Source organism: Felis catus, chromosome A2 (assembly GCF_018350175.1).
Source record: "Felis catus isolate Fca126 chromosome A2, F.catus_Fca126_mat1.0, whole genome shotgun sequence".
NCBI lineage: Eukaryota > Metazoa > Chordata > Mammalia > Carnivora > Felidae > Felis > Felis catus.
In genome coordinates, this window is record NC_058369.1 from 14,274,218 (window position 1) to 14,296,843 (window position 22,626).

At 50.6% G+C, this 22,626-nt stretch overlaps 1 protein-coding gene across 3 annotated transcripts; it reads right to left on the reverse strand.

Moving 5' to 3' along the window:
- Window positions 1–2,333: 2,333 nt before the first annotated feature.
- On the reverse strand, window positions 2,334–19,367 carry TMEM161A (transmembrane protein 161A). Of its 3 annotated transcripts, none has more exons than XM_023247766.2 (12): window positions 19,241–19,367; window positions 15,995–16,098; window positions 15,030–15,110; window positions 14,569–14,666; window positions 14,295–14,376; window positions 13,154–13,305; window positions 4,280–4,340; window positions 4,038–4,181; window positions 3,822–3,935; window positions 3,500–3,674; window positions 3,264–3,360; window positions 2,334–2,910 (listed from the first exon to the last, which is right to left on the reverse strand). In XM_023247766.2, the coding sequence occupies exons 1-12, from the start codon at window positions 19,241–19,243 to the stop codon at window positions 2,657–2,659; spliced, it is 1,365 nt and encodes a 454-aa protein (XP_023103534.1). In that variant the 5' UTR covers window positions 19,244–19,367; the 3' UTR covers window positions 2,334–2,656. The 3 variants fall into 3 exon arrangements, with proteins under 3 accessions (XP_023103534.1, XP_023103526.1, XP_023103533.1); XM_023247758.2 differs by having other exon boundaries at window positions 14,295–14,451; XM_023247765.2 differs by lacking the exon at window positions 19,241–19,367 and adding an exon at window positions 17,770–19,181 and having other exon boundaries at window positions 14,295–14,451.
- Window positions 19,368–22,626: the final 3,259 nt, after the last annotated feature.

A 22,626-nucleotide genomic window follows, 5' to 3' on the forward strand; every position in this document is an offset into this window, starting at 1 on the left:
CTGTCTTGAGTTTCCTGTGGCCGCCTTAACGAAGTACCCCAGACCGGGGGGCTTAAAAACCCAAATGTACTCTCTTACAGTTCTGGAGACCGGAAGTCCAAAAGCAGCGTGTCAGCGGGTTTGATTCCTTCCGAGGTCATGAGGGAAGGACGTGTCCAGGCCTTTTCTTGGCTGCCGGCTGTCTTCCTGTCGTCTTCCCTCTGTGCTTTTCTGTATCTAAATTTCGTTGTAATAGAAAAAAGAAAAAAAAAAGCAAATTTCCTCTTCTCAGGACCCACCTTCATGGCCTCGTTTTAACGTAATCGTCTCTTTAAAGCCCTGCTATCCAAATCCGGCCCCACTCTGAGGTCCTAGAGGTTAGGACTTCTGTGAATTTGGGGAGGATGTCATTCAGCGCCTATCCTCACCAAGGCCAGTCACCCGCCTTGCAGATCCTCACTATTCCGGCGGGGGAAGCAGCAGGACATCCAGGGCGTGGGTGGTGGCCAGGCGGTGACAGGGGAAGAGACAGCAAGGTCAGGAGGAGGCCTGAGGACTGGACAAGGTGGAGGTCCCGGGGACCCGGACAGGAGTGGTTCCAAGGTGCATCTTGGGTCCTGCTTCCTCTCTGGAGTCATTGAAAGCTTGACTTGCCATTGGGTTTTCCTTTTTCTTTTTCTTTTAAGTCCTCTTTTCTTCAGCCGGTTTAGAAATGACACGTTGCGGGGTGCCTGGGTGGCTCAGTCGGTTAAGCGTCCGACTTCAGCTCAGGTCACGAAATCGCGGTCCGTGAGTTCGAGCCCCGCGTCGGGCTCTGGGCTGATGGCTCGGAGCCTGGAGCCTGCTTCCGATTCTGTGTCTCCCTCTCTCTCTCTGCCCCTCCCCCGTTCATGCTCTGTCTCTCTCTGTCTCAAAAATAAACGTTAAAAAAAAAAAAAGAAAGAAAGAAATGACACATTGCGTTTCTTGTAACATAGGGCTTCTGGGCCGGGGCATTGCGGACTTCCGGGGTGGGGCCGTCCTGGGCACCTCAGGTTGTTGAGCAGCATCCTTGGCCTCCGCCCACCAGATGCTGTAGTGTCCCTGTCCCCTCTCAATCATGACAGCCAAAAATGTCTCCAGAAAAAAATGCCTCCATTGACTAGTAACCCTTTGGGGCAGAATCATCCCTCCTGTGAGAAGGCCTGAGGTGTGGTGACTACCACTGACATGGCAGTTAACAAGGTAATACTTCCCCTCCTGAAAACACAGGGTCCTGACCACCCCCTTCTATCTTCCCTATTTTTCTCTGTGGCTCCCTTGTTTCTCTCAGTCTTTTTTTTTTTTTTTTTTGAATTGTGAAATGTGTCCCCAAAAGAGTCTGTAAGACCGCTGTGGTTTAACGCACGGCAGTGAGAGCCTGTGACCGTCATGGGTTCTTCCTGCCTTGGCTGTCCCACGTGCGCCTCGTGCCGGTCACTCTCTTTTCTTTAGGTGTTTTCAACTTCCTGTGTGTCCCTAAACCACGTGGTGTTGAGCTCTGAGAGCAGAGAGCTCGCAGAGCCCTGGCTGAGCAAGGGAAGGGCCAGGTGGCCAGAGGCACCACCGCCGGGGTCTGTGCCAGTGGGCTCAGGGCACCGGTTTCGGGGGCTCCCGGGGTGTCGGCCATAGTGCGGGACCAGCAGAACGAGGAGGCCACGCTCCATCATCTCGGAGTCCTGGGCCACTAGGTGCGGCCCGTTCTGTCCTGGCTGGGACTTCATTCTGGAACTTCCCGGACACGTGCCTAGGGATGGGGTTCTCGTCCCGCAGCACCTGGAACCGTGCGGTCCTGGGGAGTTCCCGTCGCCTGGCTCCATCGGCGTCTCCCTCCCTCTGCTCGGATGTCTCTTTCCAGAACTCTCTTTCTTTGGAAGATTCTTCCGGGTCAGTCCTCTGATTTCCTTTGTCCCCTCCCTTGTTTTCCATTATCTTTTATCTTTCTGTTCCTCCTGCAAGATCTCTACAACTTTATCCGCCACCTCCATTCCCCTCCCTTCTCTTCCTCTGTATCCACTCCCGCTCCCGGCCGCTTCCGCCCTCTCCTCCCTCTTGTCCGCCCCCAGCCCTCACTGCCTTTCTTCCTTCTCCAGCCCCTGTCTTCCTCTTCTCCCCTGACTTGTCGCCTCCAGACCCATTGGAACTGGAAGTTTTACAACACTTGCGTTTCTTCTCCCCACCTTTCCTCCTCTCTTCACTTCCTGCTCCCAGGCCTTTGCTCTGGGTCGCCCTTCGCTCAGCACGGAGGCTCATCCCCCAGAAGCCCCCACAGGTACCCAGGTGGCCTGAGCCACACCAACATGCAGAGAGCCGCCTCCCAGACCACTCCAATCCTCTTTGTAAAAGCAGTCTGCTCTTTTATTCAGAAGAATGAACCCCCACTTCTGCCTCAAATGGGGGAGGGGGGCGTGCCATCTGGGAACAATGGCCCTGGGATCCTCTGCCAGTGGGCCCAGGGCAACAGTTTTGAGGCAGAAACCTGGGATCCAAGGGGGCCACAGCTCAGGCACTGCGGTGAAGTGGACCCGCACAGCAGGCGCTGCGGGGACTCCCAGGCCCGCCTTGCACCTGAGGACACTGAGGCACACACGGAGGAGGCGGCCGGGAACCGCTAGCTCGGCCCGGACCTCGGGGCCCCAGGAGCGTCTTCTGCGGGCGGCTAGGAGCCCGCCAGGTACCGGTGGAAGTACAGGCCGAAGAGGCTGGAGAGCAGTTGGCAGGCGGCGGTCCACCAGATGAGGAAGGTGAGGACGCCGCGGAGGAAGAGGGGCGTGAGCAGGCTGCCCAGGGCCCCTGCGATCCGGGCCGCCGTCTGCTGGGCCTCATCCTCCTCGGGGCCCACCAGGCGATCGTGGGCTGAGGACGGCGGAGGAGACAGCATGGGAACCGGGCCCAGGCCCCAGGAGTAGCCGCCTGTGAAGGTGAAGGCACAGGCGGGGTTTGACCGCTGGGACCCCCACCCATCGCCACCATCCCAAACTCTGACTCCTGCCCCCTACCCCGACTTCGGGCCCCTCCTCCCCTCTCCGCGTCTCCAGGCCCTCGGGGCTCCACCCCCACCCTACCCCCACCCTACCCCCACGTACCACCAGGTCGGGTCTCCGGCTCCACCTCCTCCACCTGGCTCAGCTCTAACACCAGCGGCGGCCCGCCCCGCCCCGGCCCCGCCCGCCCCTGGCCCCGCCCGCCCCTGGCCCCGCCCCGGCCCCGCCCGCGCCAGGCTCCGCCCCCGCCCCGGCCCCGGCCCCGCCCAGGCCCCTTCTCACCCAGCGTCTTGAGCAGCAGCGTGCAGTTGAAAGTGAGGATGAGGGGCGTCAGGTACTGCAGGCTCACCACTGTCACGTAGCAGTAGACCCGCACCACCTAGTGGGCAGGTGGCAGTGGCTACGGGGCGGGGGGAGGTGGCAGGGGGCAGCCTTCTGGGCTTCGGGTGACCCTACGCCCCAGGGATCGGGATCCTGCCCTGAGCCCCGTGTTCCCTCCCAACCTCGGGAGGCCGTACCCGCCTCTGGATCTCACGGGCCTCTATGCGGCCGGCCTCCCGCCGCAGCTGCTCCACGCGGGCCTTGGCCAGGCACAGGTAGGCCTGCAGGTGGGGCCGGGTCACGGCCAGCCTTAGCAGGCACAACGCCACCAGCACCCAGAGGCGCAGTGAGTCGAAGGCTGAGTCCGACAGCCTGTGGGGAGGGGAATGAGGGCGTCGGGAGGCCGCCCCTGCCCTGGGATTTTCCCCCAGGACCCAAGGCTCTTCCCTGAGCCTCAGAGACTGGGGTACACAGAGGGGCCCCCAGCTGCCCTCCCTCCCAGCCCCACCAGATTCGCACAGGGAGAAGGTCATCTCCCCAGCAGGTGCCTGGTGCAGGAAGTCCCGTGCAATGGGCTTGGTCCAGAGCCCCAGGATGATCAGAGGGGACAGGAAGCTCATCTGCAGAAGGAACCTACGGGGCAAGGGCGCAGAGGAGTGAGTCCTGGGCACCCACCATCCCCCTAGCCCCTCCTTTAGATTCCCAGCCGCCCTCCCATCTGGCACTCCGCGTAACTGCAGCATGGGCCGGTCTTCCGACATGGTCAGCGCATCCAGGTGTGTCTGGGCCAGCCGCAGGCCTGGAAAGGTGAGGAAGGCCCCCAGCATGGATCCCACGAATGCCAGCCCCATGCGGATAGCCAGCTTGGCCAGAGGGAGCCTGAGGAGAAGAGGAGGGTCAGGAGGCTCTGAAGCCTGTCAGTACCCCACCTGCAAGTCACAGCCTGCCCTTGCCCCACCTCACTTCCCAGGACTCACGCCCAGTCCCAGCCCTGCATCTTCAGAAGTGGCTCCAAGTTCTGGGTCATACTGGCGAGGCCTAGGGAAGACAAGGAGAGGGCAGTGTCTAATAACCGCTGGAGCCTCAGAGTGTGCTTCTACTCCCCAGATACGTTTCTGCTCCCCAGAGAGAAACGAACCAGTGGGAGCCAGGCCCACTGCCAGGCAAAAGGACTACTTTGTGCTCTGGATATGGGCGATTTTTTTTTTTTTTTCAACGAATAGGAAGCTGTACCAGGCAGACACCCTTGATTGGACTAGGGGAGATGGGGGTGGGGTAGACTACTGAGTCTGAGCTTCCTGGATTATACCAGGAATCCAGAGGGGCATGAAGGACTCCCATAGGAGAAAACCAAAGTTTTGGAAAGAATCCTCAATGCAGGCCCTTGGATTTTCCACAGAGTAAAAGCAAATAAAAATGAGCTCACAACCAAAATCATCAAACACACCAGGGAATAAATCACAATAAAGGAGAGTCAGCAGAAAGAAAAAAAGAAAAAAGAAAGAAGGAAAGACAAGTTTATACCCTGCAGACTACAGAAATTTTGTAGGTGTTATCATGTGTGAAACGATTGAGGAAAATAAAAGTTGGAGTCACAGAAAGGTGACACGAGGCTACCTCAGATGACCAGTTATATTTGCAAAGGAACGAATTAAGCTCACCCAAAGGGAAAATACAATTATTGGAATGATAGGTTGTTAAACGGCATATTCAAATCAGCCAAAGGAGGAATGAATGAATTGGATCCGAAGATCACTCAGATTCCAACTCAGAAAGATAAAAAGGTAGGAAATATGAAGGGAGATTATGAGCATAGAAATTGCAGCATCAGTCAAAAAGGAGGCCGAGAGAGAGAGAGAAGTGAAGAGAGAATGGAGGAGGAGAGATCTTGGAAAAGAATGACTGAAAAGTCTGCAGAATGAGTGACACACACAAAGTATATCAAACTGGATAAATACAATGAAATCCATACCTAGACACTGTAGTGAAACTGGAATACCAAAAACAAAGAGATCGCAAAGCAGCCAGGGATTTAAGACAGATCACCTATAGAGGAAAGACAATTAGATTGGCAGCCAATGTCGACAGCAATCACAGAAAAAGAACAAATAGAAAGTGAAAAGGCAAGATGGCAGAAACAATGTCAAATATGTCAGTAATCATAATAAATGTAAGCAGGTTAAACTTTAAAGTTAAATGACACAGACTGTCAGACTTGATTGAAAATACCCAGCTATATGTTTTTAAAAAAATTTTTTTTAATGTTTATTTGTTTTTGAGAGACAGAGTGTGAGTGGGGGAGGGGCAGAGAGAGAGAGAGAGAAAGACACAGAATCTGAAGAGGCTCCAGGCTCTGAGCTGTCAGCACAGAGCCCGATGCAGGGGCTCTAACTCACAAGCCATGAGATCATGACCTGAGCCGAAGTCAGACGCTTAATGGACTGAGCCACCCGGGCGCCCCGCGGCTCTATGTTTTTTAAAGGAGACATACCTCAACATAAGGTTCCTGTAAGGTTGAAAGAAAAGGGATGTTAAAAAGTCATGACAAATACTACTCAAAAGAAAGGTGGGATTGTGTATTTGAGAGTTGCTAAGGGAGTAGATCATCACAAGAACAAAAAAAGTTATAACTGTATGGTGATGAATGTTAACCAGATTAATCCTAGGGATCATTCTGTAATGTATACAAATATTAAATCTTGATGTTGTATACCTGAAACTAACAATGTTATATGTCAATTATATGTCAACTAAAGAAAAGAAAGCTGGAAAGGCTACATTTTTGCCACACAAACTACAGTAAGACAGAATGTATTATTAGAATCAGAATACATCCTAATAAAATGGTTGATTCACCAGGAATATGTAGCAATTCTAAACTTGTAAACACCTTGTCAGTTAGCCACAAAACATATAAAGAAAACACTGATAGGGGCGCCTGGGTGGCTCAGTCGGTTAAGTGGCCGACTTGGGCTCAGGTCATGATCTCGCGGTCTGTGAGTTCTAGCTCCGCATTGGGCTCTATGCTGGCAGCTCGGAGCCTGGAGCCTGCTTCGGATTCTGTGTCTCCCTCTCTCTGCCCCTCCCCCATTCACACTCTGTCTCTCTGCCTTTAAAAAATGAATAAATGTTTAAAAAAATTGTAAAAATGTAAAAAATGTAAAAAAAAGTTGTAAAAAAAAAACAAAAAACAAAAACACTGACAGAATAATCTGGACAAATTGAGGGCTCCACCATCTCCAAGGGAGATTAACCCTTTAATGACTGACCAAAAGTTAGGAAGGAAGGAGATTTGAATTTATTGGGTAGAGTCAGGGAATAAATGTTCTTCAAAAAGTCACTAAAACTGATCATATTCTAAGGCTATGATGCAAGTCTTAACAAATTTTAAAGGATTTACTTCAAGTAGACCATCTTCTGTAAGCATACTGCAATTAAGCTAGAAAAAAATTTTTTAACAACTTAAAGTTCCACATTCAAGGGGCACCTCCTAGCTCAGTCCATGGAGCTTGCAACTCTTGAGTTCCAGGTTGTGAATTCGAGCCCCATGCTGGATGGAGAGATTACTTAAAAAACATAAAATCTTAAAAAAATAAATAAAGTTCCACGTTTGAAGTTTCTTAACAAGGTTGGGGCGCCTGGGTGGCTCAGTCGGTTGAGCGTCCGACTTCAGCCAGGTCACGATCTCGCGGTCCGGGAGTTCAAGCCCCGCGTCGGGCTCTGGGCTGACGGCTCGGAGCCTGGAGCCTGCTTCCGATTCTGTGTCTCCCTCTCTCTCTGCCCCTCCCCTGTTCACGCTCTGTCTCTCTCTGTCCCAAAAATAAATAAACATTAAAAAAAATAATAAAAAAATTAAAAAACGGTTAAAAAAGAAATCACAATGGAAACTTTAAAATACCCAGAACTGCCTGATGATGAAAATTACAAGTCAAAACTCATGGGGTGGACAAAAGTGGGACTTAGTAAAATATTGACAGCCGTATATGTGATAAATGCTAGAAATAGAAGCAGCTAAAAATTAATGACGTAAGTAGTCAACTAAGAAATTGGAAACAAGAGAAAAGCCTACCAGAGGAGTGCTATATAATACAAAAGCCAGAGGTCCTAGCCACACAAAAGGGAAAAGTTGGACAAGATGAAAGAAAACCACAAGAACCCACAATTCACTAAAAATACAATTGTATAGCAAGGTTGTCCCATGGAAAACACTCAGTTTGATCCCTATCTCATAGCACAGTAGTGAACTACCAGGAGTTTAAGGGTTTATGTGAAAGGTAAAACTTGAAGTATATACGTATATAGTATTTGAGAGAGAGAGAGAGCACAAGTGCAAGTGGGAGAGAGGGGCACTGGGAGGGAGAGAGAGAGAGAGAGAGAGAGAGAGAGAGAGAATCTTAAGCAGGCTCCACACTTAGCTCAAAGCCCGACCCAAGGCTCGATCCCACGACGCTGGGATCACGGCCTGAGCCAAAATCAAGAGAAGGATGCTCAACTGACTGAGCTACGCAGGCACCCCCAAAACTTGAAATATTGTGTTGGAAAATATAAAAGTCTTTCTGATTGTAGGGAAAGGAAGGAAATTTCTTCAAGACAAAAACCAGCTAAAATAATGAGTTGCTTGCTGTCCATCAAAAGACACCAGAGGTGAAGGTTACAGCTGTATTCAATGGCTCAGCCCAAAAAAGTGTGGTGTGTGTGCGTGTGGAGAAAAGATAATGCAAACATGGCCAAAGGAAGCTAGGTCAAGGGCGTATGGAGTGTCATTAGAGGATTCTTTGAACTGTTCTGTATGTTTGAAATTTTTCAAAATACGGAATTTGGGGACAATTTTTTTCAAGAGGAAAACACACCACAAAGAAAGTGAAAAGCTACACCACAAATTAGAGGATACAGTTCTCCCCTGCTCACACCCACATTTTAACTTCTTTAAAATTGGGATACATAGGACCATTGATGGCATATAATACTTTAAGCAACAGTGTTTTTTATCTTCTTTCAGCAGTTCATGAAATAATGGTGTGTCAGATTTGATAGGAGGAAGTATGTGCAACACATGTAATGAAGGTTCAGTTTCCAGAATATATAAAGAAACTCTGAAAACCAACAAGAAAAAAAAAAAATAAAGATATATAGCCCAAGAAAAGCTTCATAACATTGGATTTGACAATGATGTCTTGGATATGATACCAAAGGTACACACAACAACAACAAAAAAAGTAGATAATTTGGACTCATGAGAATTAAACATTTTTGTACATCAAAAGATACGACTGGGGTGCCTGGGTGCCTCAGTCAGTTAAGCGTCAACTCTTGATTTCGGCTCAGGTCATAATCTCAGAGTTCATGGGTTTGAGCCGTGGGTCGGGCTCCACACTGACGGTGTGGAGCCTGCTTGGGATTCTCTTTCTCCCTCTCTCTCTGCCTTTCCCATGCTCTCTCTCTCTCTCTCAAAATGGATAAAGTTACACACACACACACACACACACACACACACAATCAATTGAGTGAAAAGGCAACCCACATCACTGGAGAAAATATTTGCAAATCATACATACGATAAGGGATTCATATCCCGAATATAGAATATAGAGAGAGAACTCTGAAAACTGATCACGAAAAAAATAGGTTCAAACAAAAGGCAAAGCGGGGAGCGGGGTGGTGCCTGTCTGGCTCAGTTGGTAGAGAGTACAACTCTTGATCTCAAGCTTGTGAGTTCAAGTCTCATGTTGGATGTAGAGATAACTTAAAAATAAACTCTTTGTGGGGTGCCTGGGTGGCTTAGTTGGTTAAGCATCCGACTCGATCTTGGCTCAGGTCATGATCTCACGGTTCGTGAGACTGAGCCCCACAACAGGATTCGCTCTCTCCCTCTCTGCCCCTCCACTGTGTGCACTCTTGCTCTCTCAAAATAAATACAATAAACTTTAAAAAATTAACATAGAATTACCATATAATCCAGCAATTCCACCTCGGGTCTATACCCAAAAGAATAAAAAGCAGGGTGGCACAAGAACAGACACTCAGATCAATGGAACAGAACAGAGAACCCAGAAATGGACCCACAAATATATGGCCAACTAATCTTTGACAAAGCAGAAAAGAATAGCCAATGGAAAAAGACAGTCTCCTCAGCAAGTGGTGCTGGGAGAACTGGACAGCGACATGCAGAACAATGAACCTGGACCACTTTCTTACACCAGACACAAAAATAAACTCAAAATGGATGAAAGACCTCAATGGAAGACAGGAAGCCATCAAAATCCTCGAGGAGAAAGCAGGCAAAAACCTCTTTGATCTTGGCTGCAGCAACTTCTTACTCAACGCATCTCCGGAGGCAAGGGGAACAAAAGCAAAAATGAACTATTGGGACCTCATCAAAATAAAAAGCTTCTGCACAGCGAAGGAAACAATCAGCAAAACTAAAAGGCAACTGACAGAATGGGAGAAGATCTTTGCAAACAACATATCAGATAAGGGGTTAGTATCCAAAATCCATAAAGAACTTATCAGACTCAACACCCAAAAAACAAATAATCCAGTGAAGAAATGGGCAAAAGACATGAAGAGAACTTCTCCAAAGAAGACATCCAGGTGGCCACCCGACACATGAAAAGATGCTCAACATCACTCATCATCAGGGAAAGACAAATCAAAACCACAATGAGATACCACCTTACACCTGGCAGAATAGCTAACAACTCAGGCAACAACAGATGTTGGCGAGGATGCGGAGAAAGAGGATCTCTTTTGCACTGCTGGTAGAAATGCAAACTGGTGTGGCCACTCTGGAAAAGAGTATGGAGGATCCTCAAAAAATTAAAAATAGAACTACCCTACAACCCAGCAAATGCACTACTAGGCATTTATCCAAGGGATATGGGTATGCTGTTTCAAAGGGGCACACGCACCCCAGTGTTTATAGCAGCACTATCAACAACAGCCAAAGTATGGAAAGAGCCCAAATGTCCATCGATGGATGGATGAATGGATAAAGAAGATGTGGTATATATATACAATGGAGTATTACTCGGCAACCAAAATGAATGAAATCTTGCCATTTGCAACTATGTGGATGGAACCGGAGGGTATTATGCTAGGTGAAATCAGTCAGTCAAAGAAAGACAAATATCGTATGACTTCACTCATATGAGGACTTTAAGATGCAGAACAGATGAACACAAGGGAAGGGAAGAAAAAAAATAATATAAAAACAGGGAGGGGGACAAAACAGAAGAGACTCTTAAATAGGGAGAACAAACAGAGGGTTACGGGAGCGGTTGTGGGAGGGGGGAGGGGCTAAATGGGGAAGGGGCATTAAGGAATCTACTCATGAAATCGTTGTTGCACTATATGCTAACTAACTTGGATGTAAATTTAGAAAAAATAAAAATAATTTAAAAAAAAAAGAAGAAAACCCAGGGTTTTGAAGAGATGCTTGTACACCCATGTTCAGAGCAACACTGTTCACAATAGCTAAAACATAAGGCAACATAAATGTCCATCGATACATGAATGGATGAGCAAAATGGGGTATATTCATGCGATGGAATATTATTGAGCCTTAAAAAGGAAGAAGATTTGGACATTGGTTACAACATGGATGAACTTTAAGGACATTACACTGAGTGAAATAAGCCAGCCACTAAAAGACAGATGCTGCACGATTCCTCTCATATAAAGCACCAAGAGTGGTCAGATTCATAGAGACAGAAAATACGATGGAAGGAGCCCAGGGCTGGGGCTGGGGGATGGAGAGTCAGTGTTTAATGGGGACAGAGTTTCAGATGCGCAAGGCGAAAACGCAGGAAATGGATGGTGATGATGTTCGCACGATAATGTGAATGTACTTAATGCCACTGAAGTGTATGCTTAAAAATGGTTAAAAGGGTAACTTTTAGGGGCGCCTGGGTGGCTCGGTCAGTTGGGCGTCTGACTTCGGCTCAGGTCATGATCTCGCAGAGTGTGAGTTCAAGCCCCGCGTTGGGCTCTGTGCTGACAGCCTAGAGCCTGGAGCCGGCTTCAGATTCTGTGTCTCCATCTCTCTCTGCCCCTCCCCGGCTCTCTCTCTCTCTCTCTCTCTGCCCCCCAAAATAAAATTTTTAAAAATACTGAAAAAAAATTTTTTTAAAGAATATTCCCCACAGCGACTGTGAAAAGCTAAAATCTGGAAACCACCTAAATGTCCATCAACAGGAGAAAGGAAAAGTAAAGATAAGTGGTCTCATGAGAGAACATCATTCATCCGTGAGATGAACTAAAGCCACCCAGACCAACGTGGCCTAGTTTTGTAAACAATACCACCGAAGACAGAAAAGTACCAGTGGGCAGACTGCACACTGGCTGAAACCATCCAAGACAGTGAGCAAAACTGTATGATGAATTCTTCAGGGACAGAAGCATGAGTGATGAAACTTTTTTTGTTTTTTAAGGCGAAGGAATGATAAACACAAAGTTTGAGAGACTGGTTGGGGCTGTGAGTAGGGGAGGAAGGTTGGTGGGATTGGGAAGCAGCACCAGAATCACGCAGGAACGTTGGGAATGTTCTAGTATTCATTTGAGAGGTGAGCTCATTACATTGTTATTTTGCTTTGTAATTTACATATACATGTTCATCGATGTGTGCGTGTTTATATATATAAAACAGTATATAATTTTAAAAATCAAAAAGCAGGGAGAATTGGTGGAGATGAAGCTCAAGGAGCAGGCAGAGAGGTGTGCGGACCATGGTGAGTATTTTGATCTTTATCCAAAGACCCTAGAGTCTGGTATTAGGCAGAGAGGTGATGTGATCCAAATTCTATTTTTAAAAGATCGTCGTCCAAAGAGTAAGTCAAAAGAAAAATGAGCAACTAAGAAAAAATATTTGCAGCTACTATCATACACAAAGGCTACTGTCTTTAATATACAAAGAGCTCCTACAAATCAATAAGAGAGCCAACAACCCAGTAGAAAACTGAGCAAAAGAACAGAACTTTTCTGGAAGGAAGATAGAAATGACTCTTCAACATATGAAAAGGTACTCGACCTCGCTTATATTCTCATCCATCAGGTTACCCAAGACAAAAAAAGTCTGAGGAAACACATTGGAGAGAATTTAAGGAAACAGGAACTTCACTCATCTTTTCCTAAATGGTAAGTTGCAACATTATCAAAATTACAAATGCACTTTCTCGCACAGGGCCACATGCGTATTCCCGTATAACACTGCTTTATAACGCAATTTTGTATAACATTGTTTAATAGCGAGAGACTTGGATGTCTGTAAGTAGCAGACTGGTTAAATAATCACGGGACATCCATTAAATGAAATACTATGTGGGTACTACCAAAAAAACCGCACCGTATGTAGCATCAAGGGACAAACTCCAAGTTGATGTTTTTAAGGGGAAAAGGCGGCGTAGGAGCCATAAACTCTACCACTTCATGGGAGCAAAGGAAAGTGGCCCCCCAGGTTTCCTCTCGGAAGGAGAGGCAGTGTGGGTGATTTTTCCTCGATACGTATCCTCTTGGACTTTATGAATTTCGTGCCATTTACCCATTTCCTTCACCAGATCAAATTCGACTAGGTAGATATTAAATCACAATGGCTGCCAGGGAGAGGACAGATGAGGGGAACAGAAGTGCCCTGTGGAGAAAGACAGCTGCAGGCACCCATCAGAGACAGTGAGACAGGATATCCTCTTGCCCCCAAAGCCCCGGGGGGTGCCCAGGGTAGCCAGCATCCACAGAGACACTCAGGCCCAAGAAGTCCCCCCCTTCACCTGTTCCCGTGCCGCTTAAACCCCACCCTCACCAACTTCCGGGAGGGAGTGATGGGCGTGGGGACCCCATGCCCCAAAGACCGCACATACCTGGCTCCAGGCCCAGCTCCAGAGTCTCCTCCCGCACCACCTGCACCAGCATGGCCAGGAGCAGGAAGAGGAAGGCAAAGGTGAGGCACACAGAGCGTTCACCCCCCTCCTCTGCGCTGAAATACAACCGGGTCACTGTCAGGAACATCTTGCTGGGGGCAGAGCTAAGGAAGCCGTGAGCAGCTCTAGTGCCCCCTCCCCCACTCCCAGCCGGTGATCCCCCAGCTCTAGAACCCGAACACCACAGCTGGGGTTTGGAGTCTCGGGGGGGGGGGGGGGGCAGGGCAGTGACCGAGGAGGAGAGTAAGTAAGCTACTGGACAAGCCCAGGTCCGGTGCTGCTCATGCCTGTGTCAGCTGGGTGGGGGTGTATGGGTGGAGGGCAGGCCTGGGCCTCCAGCTCGGCCTCATCACACTACCTGTGGCCATTTCTGACTAAAATGGCCAGCAAGTCTGTCTCTTTAGGAGGTCTGGCCTCCTGGCTGCATTCACAGCAGGTGAATTTTCCCTTTCCTCTGAGAAGCCATCAGAGATCCAAGGGCTGTATCTCCAATCTGCTCTGAAAGAGACCCATGGGGCTTTCCAGAACCAGTGTGGGCTTCAAGATGGACTTTTCTTCTTCCCATGCCCATTCCACAAGGGCATCTTGTCAGACTTGGGTCCTCGGTGTCACAGGTTTGCCTCTGTCCTCTGGGCACTTTCATTAAAAAACAAAACAAAACAAAACAACATAGCAGTGGGGCATCTCTTTTCCTGCCCCTGCGTCTGCTCTGGTGAGTTGCTTTGGCCAAGACAAGGGACAGGGATGGGGGTGGGGGCTCAGGAGGCCTGCGGCACCCCTTCTCCCTCGCTGGTGTTTCTGCTACCCCCAGGAAGCTTGGCTTAGCCTGCCGGAAGGTGGGACCCCTTTGGCGCAGAGATGAGGCGGCCCAGCTGAGCCCAGCCCAGGAGGAGAGCAAAAAAAAAAAAAATAGTGACTGCTTTGTACGACCCAGTCCTGGGAAGTTTTGTGGCAGGGCGGCCCATGACAGACCAATTGGGGGCAGGGGAAAACGGGGGGGGGGGGGGGGGAGGAAAGCTCAAGTCCAGCTCCCACCTGCCTCCCTCCTCCCTGAGCGACTGGGGCGCCTGAGGAAGGATACATGGAGAAGGCGACGGTGAGCAAGCACCAGAACACGGCGATGTTGGTCTCCTTGGCCGGGCCCAGCGCGTAGTAGTAGGCCTCTGTGAAGACATACACGCCCCCCGAGTACACCGCGAAGTCCACGAACCACTGGTACTCCAGGAAGAAGCGCAGGACTGCGGGGAGCGCGCAGCTCAGCCCTCCGCCCAGCGCCAGCGCAGGACCCTCCCCTCACCAATCCCGCCAGGGTGTGGACTCAGGTTGGGGAGTCGGGGACTCAGCTGGACTGTTACCAAGGGCATCAACCGCTGTGAGGGGGCAGGTCTCCAGCTGGAAAGGGGCGTCTCGGGGCACAGACAAGGGCTTCTCTTCACTATAGCCATTGGCCCACCTGGGTGGGGGGAGCCGTAAAGGGGGAGAATCAAAGCAGGATCCTCTGCTCTCTCCTCCCCAGTCAGCCATGGCGGCCCACCCCACACCATCCCGGGAGGCTGCCCGGTGCCAGGCTCAGAGCACAGGAGGAGCTGGCTTGGGAGTTACCTTCCCCCCAGGCCTCCGTCTCCTACACACCAGGGCGAGGACACCACCCGCCCCCTGCTCACAGGGCTGGTCCAGAGCAAACTTCCAATAAGCATTAGACACCCAAATGGATGACAGTGATAGCTTCTCAGCCTGGGGTGTCCCCTACTCTCCTCGATGCCCAGAGCTGCACCTGGAAGGACAGCCGCTCACCTAAGGCTGGGGGCTCACTCACCGCTCCTTCCTGCCTCTGGGCTTAGGCTTTCCCTCCAGGGCCCGAAGCTCTTCCTCAGAAGGGTGCTTGTATCGGAAGAGACTGAGAGCAAAGACCGGAAGTCAGGAAAACTCGGGCACAGAGGGATCAAGGCAGTGAATCCTCAAACCCGGGACTGGAGTCAGGAGGAGAGCTGGACCCAAAATACATGGGGACAGGATGGGCAGGGGCCATGCAAGGTCAGGAGAAGGCCCGGGACGTGGGCTGGGAGGTTTGCTGGGGGGGGGGAGGGGAGGGAGGTGGGGATGGGGGGGGGGTCCTGGACACCCCTGAAATCTGCTGACTATCTCTTCTGGCAGAGAAGGCATGTGCGTTGTCGGGGAGAAAAAGTTCACAGTTTCCACCCGATCTCAGAAAGTGTCCGAGATCCAAACAGGGACAAAAAGCATTGCAGGAAACAGATCTCCAGCGAGAGCAGTGTGGAAGAAGGGTTTGGACTGCGGCAAGGCAGGAGTGGGGGGAAGCAGCTACTCTTCCACGTGTGGAGATGTGGTCTCATGGGGGTGGACATCTGTCAAAACGGACCCAACTGTGTGCTTCAGACATTTGCAGTTTATTGTACGTCAAGCACAACTCAAGAATGTTGTTTTAAAAAAACCAGAAACACGGGGCGCCTGGGTGGCTCAGTCAGTTAAGCGTCGGACTTTGGCTCAGGTCATGATCTCGCAGTCCGTGAGTTCGAGCCCCACATCGGGCTCTGGGCTGACAGCTCGGAGCCTGCAGCCTGCTTCGGATTCTGTGTCCCGCTCTCTCTCTGGCCCTCCCCTGCTCACACTCTCTCTCTTAAAAATAAATAAACATTAAAAAATTAAAAAAAAAAAAAAACCCAGGAACACTGCAGGACGTGAGGCGGGGGGGGGGGGGGGGGGGGGCGGGGCCCGGTGGGGCTCCTCCCACCACCTGGGCGGGGCGGGGCTGTGGCTCACCTGCCATTGCAGAGCAGCCAGCGTGCAAAGGAGCAGTGCGGTGCCAGCCTATGCATGAGGGTGGCGGTGAGCAGGGTCACCACCAGCTGCACTCCCAGGACCGCCTGGGGGGAGGGGACATGAAGGGCAGTGCCTGCCAGAAGGTCACAAGCTCACTCCCTCAGAACTCAGGCTATTTATAGAGACTGGGGCCAGGTTGGGGAGGGTGCGCCCCCCAGACTCCAGCTGCACATTGGAGGGCCTGCAGTGGGCTCAGACTCAACCCTGGGAGCTCCTGCTGTGTGCGGATCCCCCCACTCCCTAACACCACCACCTAGCTGGCCTGTAAGGTGGCGGAGAGCACACGCTTGGGTAGAGACTGGGGTTCCCTTCTGGCCTCTGCTGTGGGTTTTTCAGGTATTCGTCTCCCTGAGGCCTCAGTTTCCGCATCTGGAAATGGGATGCTGCCTATTTTGTTTCATGTGCTGTGAAGACCATCTTCCGGACCTACAGCGAGCCTGGCACAGCCAGGAAAGAGGTTCGTCTCCCACACATCCTAGTTCACCTTGGCAGTTCTGTCCCCGTCTTTGCCACCTTAAATTATCCTGATGATTCCATCGCCCTCTCCTTCTCCCTCCCTTTGTAATCAACCTCTTTGGAAAGGCTATTTCCTGGCCACTACCAGTTTCAGGACAAAGACTGTACATTTGAGTGGGATGACTTTTTCAATTAGGAATTTCTCATCAAGGTCTACATAACAAACCTTCTAACAATTCATAACACGTTTTCAGCTATTAATTTGTAAAACGTTTTAGAAGAAACGCTTTTGGTAATCAGTCCGATGCTGGGTTTTCCTGCTTGAATGCAGTAAATACCAATTTGGTATCAGTAATTATGTCATTATATAAAATTATGTGCTCAGGAGAGCTGTCGACTAGTATTATCCTATGATAATTAACAACAAAAGTGAACTAAAGATTACTTTAATATTAAAATTAATATTTTAGATTTTATGATGTAATATTAAATTTTAATTTTAACATTAAAGTAATTAATATTAAAATTAATTATGAAAATTACCCATTCACCAGGCAAAAACATGCTAACTTTAATAGGAAAAGGTCTAGTGTGATGGGTAACGGGACAGCACAGGAATTCAGAATGACTGCTGAGAAATCCATCATTAAAATAACTAACAGGGTATTTTCTCTATGCCTATAACTTGTTTTTTTATTTTATTTTATTTTTTAATTTGAGAGAGAGAGAGGAGGCAAGCAGGGGAGAAGGGCAGAGGGAGAGTGAGAATTTCAAGCAGGCTCCGCGCTTAGTGGAGCCCAATTGGGGGAGGGCGGGGATCGATCCCATAACCCTGGGATTATGACCTGAGCTGAAATCAAGAGTAGGTTGCTAAACTGACTTAGCCACCCAGGCACCCCTCTAGGCCTGTAACTTGTAAACTGAAACCAGAAACATTTGCTCAGTAATAAGGTCAGGTCTCTAAATCACACTAATCTCCTATTCTCACTGCTCACCCTCCCTAATTAACCCCCAAGTGCCGACTGGCTAGCGGTCACAAAAGACCCTGTGCACGGTCAGGGTCAGGAGGCTCCCTTCCAAGCCCAGTGAGGAGGACCCGCCCCTCCTCCTAGGATCCTCTTCTGCCCCTCCCTGCGCCCAGAACCTCCCATCCACGCCTCCTCAGACATCAGATTCTGGGGCTCCCCTGCCGACTTTTCTCTTCCCTCTGCGGCCTCTACTTTGGTACTCAATCCCCTGTTAGGCTTTTAACCACGTACCGCTCAGCACGACCCAGCAGAGCAGCACCTCTAGCCTGGACCTCTCTGTGGAGCTCGCAGGTCATCTCGGGAGGCCCCAGTACCCGCGCATCACTGCCGCGGACACAGCACTCTGCTCTTCCAGGGGACCCAGGACGTCAGTGAACATCCAACTCCTTTTCGCAGCCCGCAAGGCCTGGCGGGCCCAGCTCAAGACACCCTGCCTCACGGCCTGTAACTGCCCGGTTCTCTCAGCAGCCCTCCCAGCGTCCAACCACTGAGGTCTCAGAGGCCCTCCCAGACCTCCGGGCTTTCCACTGCAGACCCCATCACCCTCTGATACCTCCCAGGGAGGGGACTCATTGTTCTAACTTTGGTTCCAGCACCTAGAACAGGCCGAGCGGAAGGAAGGAGGAGAGAGTAAGAGGGAGGGAAGAAGGAGAAAGGGAAGGGAAAGAGAGGCAGGCATCCCTCCACCTGAGGCTCCCGAGGTCGATCCAGGGATGTTTCTCAAGGCCCGCCCCCCAGCAGCCTCCGGTCTTGGGGTTTTGGCTCTGCAGATCTCCAAAGATATCTGGAGCCTCCCATCAGCCTATGTCCCTCTCCTGCTCAAAGCCTTTCCCTGGATCTACAATCCGAGAATACAAGAATCCTACTATCTGCTAACACCAATGAGACTTTCCTCCATCCTGTTCCTGAGAACCCCTCCGCTCACCTCCCACAACTTCCTGCACCTGGCCCTGGAACCACGTCCACTTTTCACGTTCAGGCGCACCTCCAAACCCCCCTGGTTGGGGATTCTCCCAGGCAGGGTCGGGTCATGTTCCAGGGCCCCTCCTTCTGCCGGTCTGAACACCTAGGTGTCGGGAGTTCCCGCTCTCGCCCCGCATCAGCCTAACCCACAAGTGGCCAGGCTAAATTTTAAGGATAAAGTCAATAGGTTGGACCCAGAGCCACGTGAGACCTGAAGGTTCCAACTGTGCTGTCTCCAACTCTGAGACCCTGCCTCGCCCTGCGGCCACCCAGATACCTTCGACTTGGCTCCTCCTCCCAGGGCTCTCCCTGGCCCGTCCACACACCCCAACACACGCAGCGGCCCCCATGTTTCTGCAGGACCCACGTCGCCAGCGTGGGCTCCAGGAGGACCCCAGACCTCCCTAGCGAGGATCCGTACGTTCTCGGCTCCCCAGTCCCCTTCGCAGGGCTGCGACCCTCCACATGATTCCAGGCCCCTGGAGGGTCCCCGGAGATCTTCCAGAATTCCCGAACGCTGAGGGGCCTCCAGTCCCATAGGCAGAACCCTCAACCCCCACATAGGTCTGGCAGCGAGACTCTGAACCCAGAGAGGGACACAAGGCCCTCAGCGCAACCCAGAGTCCCTCAGAGCTCCCAGTCCCCACAAAGAGATCCCCGTCCTCTCGGTGTCTCCCTGGACCCCGTCAGAGGGTCTCCCACCCCTCAGGGCGCCCCATGCAGCGGGCAGCCGGCTCACCATGTCGCCCGCGGGAGCGCGGTCCGCTGACCTGCGGCTCTGAGCACCTCGAGGGAATCCAACCAATCAGGATCCGACTCCGTTCTGACAAACAGCCCAAAAGACCAATCGTCAGGCTTGGAGCTGGAGCAAACCAAAGGGAAAGGGGGTCGCTCGCGTTGCATGCCGGAAGTTGTAGTTTGAGGACGCTCGGTAAACTCAGACTCGATCGAGTCAGGACTGTCCCTGGGACCTTGTGTGGTGGCTGTCCTCTCTGAGATTCAGTCTTCTAGCGTCTGGACCTATCTCTCAGGTCGGAGGCAAATACATTAATTTATCCACGCACTGCCTCCCGCTGGAGAGTTCTGAGTGTGGAACTCCCCTGATCTAGAAAAATCGATGGCTCCCAATTGACTAGATTCCCAAGTGTCCAGACTGAATTCGTACACTTCTACCTGACTTCAAACGGCTGCCAACACTATTGTACACACTATGGTACAGCTTGCCACTGGCCATGCTGCTATTTCATACCTCCAGGTCCCTGTAAATTTTATCACTCATCTCGGAATATCTCCTTTCTCAATCTTTTTCATTTGGCAAAGCCTTATTCATTTCTATTAGCCAGGACTCTGATTGTGACACACACACACACACACACACACACACACACTCCAACTCAAATGAGCTCCAGCAAATAATAATAATAATAATAATAATAATAATTAAAAAGGAAAATTTTTTATAACAACAAAAACTCTAAAAGCATAGTCAGCTTCAGGCATGGCTGGATCAAGGATCAAAAAAAAATGTCAGTTTCAAGAATCTGGTATTTTAGGGGCGCCTGGATGGCTCAGTGGGTTGAGTGTTGGACTCTTGATTTCTGCTCAGGTCATGATCCTAGGGTCATGAGATCAAGCCCATCATCAGGTCCAGTGTCGATTATGGAGCCTGCCTGAGAGTCTCAATCTCTCTCTCTCTTTCTCTCTCTCGAAAAGAATCTGATGCTTTGTGTTTCAAGGCTTGGAGGAAAAAGGCTGATAGCCTGGGAACCTAAGTTTTGCATCTGTGTTTTTATGGATACGTGTGTCTGCCTGACATACATGGGGGTGTGATTAGATGTCTGAGGGTTTTTATGAGGCCCGTGAATGGGACCTGTATAGTTGATTACCTTGTCCCTGGATGTTTTTGTCTTTGTTTATGAGCATGTATGGATGTCTGTTTGGAGGGGATTCACTGTGGCTTCAGTCCTCTGGACACAGAGAGGGGCCTCTTGAGAAAGGATGGGTGACAGTGGTGGTGAGGGTCACAGGACTTCCCTGGACCGACATGGGGGCCATGAGCTGATTTATGAATCCATGAAGGATGCAGGAAAGCTGGGATTTAGGGAGGGTGTGAGGAAAGGGGGAGAGGAGGGAGGGGTATTTCATGCAGGTGCACTGCACGCCAGGCTGGGGAGGTGGGGTGGTTTACTCATGCGCCCCCTCTAGTAGGCTGAGGTGGCAGGACAATTGTCTCCATTTTATTGATGAAGATACCGAGGCTCTGGGAGGCCCAAATCTCTACGTCACACCTTGTCCTCTCCCCCTGGATCCAGGGCTTATGAGTTTAGGTGTCACAGCGCCCCCTAGGCGGTAAACTACAGGAAACTCCCACACATCCTGGACCTCAGGGGGTCCTCATCTTCCATCCACCATCCTCCACCTCACCCCCAACAGTCTATTTTTCCCTGAGCAGCTCGAGAGTGCCTCTTAACACTAGAGCCAGATAACGCCCCTCCTCTGTCCTAAAACAGGCACTACTGGGGCGCCTCGGTGGCTCAGTCGGTTGAGCGTCCAACTTCGGCTCAGGTCACGGTCTCACGGCTTGTGGGGCTGAACCCCATATCGGACTCTGTGCTGACAGCTCGGAGCCTGGAGCCTGCTTCAGATTCTGTGTCTCCCTCTCTCTCTGCCCCTCCCCCACTCACACTCTGTCTCTCAAAAATAAACAAAACATTTAAAAATGAAAATGAAACAGACACCCCTCACTCTTTATTCTACGTTGGATGCACATGTGGTCTGTTCTTCATTGGATGTTCCTTGTTCTCTGTTCTCCATTAGGCGAATCCACATTCTCTAGGCCACAATTCCCATGATGCTTTCAACCAGTGGCTGAGCTCCTGAGAGATTCAGTGACCCTCTGGTGGTGACAGTGGCCCTGACTGACGTCACCAGGGTGTCTTTACAAAGACTGGCAGAAGACAGTTCCACACAACCCTCCCTGTATCCTCCTGCACAGAGCCAGTACATGCAGAGCTGGAGTCTGGATGCAAAGGTGTTTCCAGAAGCCGGTAGCCTGCTCACTGACCTCTCATGGCCCAGGTCACCCCAAGCTGTACATGTAAAATCACACACGTGCACACAACATGTGACACAGCCCTTCTGAGTCCCCAGGCTCAGAGCCTGAAAACATGGGGTGGAACCCCTGGAAGCCAAGAGGGATTTTATTTATTTTTTAAAAGTTTATTTTATTTATTTTGAGAGAGAGAGAGAGACCATAGAAGAGGGGCAGAGAGACAGGGACAGAGAGAGAATCTCAAGCAGGCTCCACGCTGTCAGCACAGAGCCCAATGAGGGGCTCAAACCCACAAACCGTGAGATCGTGATCTGAGCCGAAGCCAAGAGTCACACGCTTAACCGACTGAGCCCCCTAGGTGTCCCGGAATTTTATTTATTTTTTATTACTATTTCTATTTTGTTTTTTATTTTTGAGTAGGGAGCACAGAATCGAAAGCATACTATTGGGTGCCACCTGATGGAAAATGAAGAAAGTGCAGCCTCCTGGGCTGGGTATACAGAACTCCACCCACCGGCCTCACCACTCAGTCTTTGAAAGCTGTCCACATTTTAATGAACCCCACACTGGGCACTTAACCTGTGGGCACTGACTTCAGGGACAGGTCTGACTTCTTGTCCACAGTGAGGGTGAGATCCAGAGGCTTAGAAGGGACCCTCTCCAGCCTTGCCTCCATTTCACCCAACCAAGTCTTGGGACTGGAGTATTACTAGGGGGGCTCAGGGCAGGGGACACAGTGGGCGACAGCGGCAGACGGAGTAGAGTGGGTGGGGGCAGTCCGGGAACTCGGGAAGGTCAGGGATTAAATCTGCATGTTATAAACATCCCACTGAGACCACCTCGGGGTGCCTGGACTGGAGAAGCAAATGGAGCTCCCTCTGGTCCCTGGACACCCAAGTCTGCCCTCAGGAGACCGGCCAAAATGGGGAGAGATTGTGGGCCCCAAAAGTGGGTTGGTAAACGCCCGGCTCCCTCATTCCTCTAGTGGGTCGAAATTGCTGGGTCAAGAGATCAAGGGACATTTATTTTTTTTTTTAATTTTTTAACGTTTTATTTATTTTTGAGACAGGGAG

Excerpts from the sequence above, each read along its gene's own strand:
- TMEM161A (XM_023247758.2), bottom strand. Across the intron at positions 14,667-15,029 it reads CCCAGAGGCAGGAAGGAGCG|GTGGGCCAATGGCTATAGTG; the intron begins GTGAGTGAGCCC and ends CCCCCCACCCAG. Across the intron at positions 3,675-3,821 it reads GGGGAGATGACCTTCTCCCT|GCTGTCGGACTCAGCCTTCG; the intron begins GTGCGAATCTGG and ends CCCTCCCCACAG.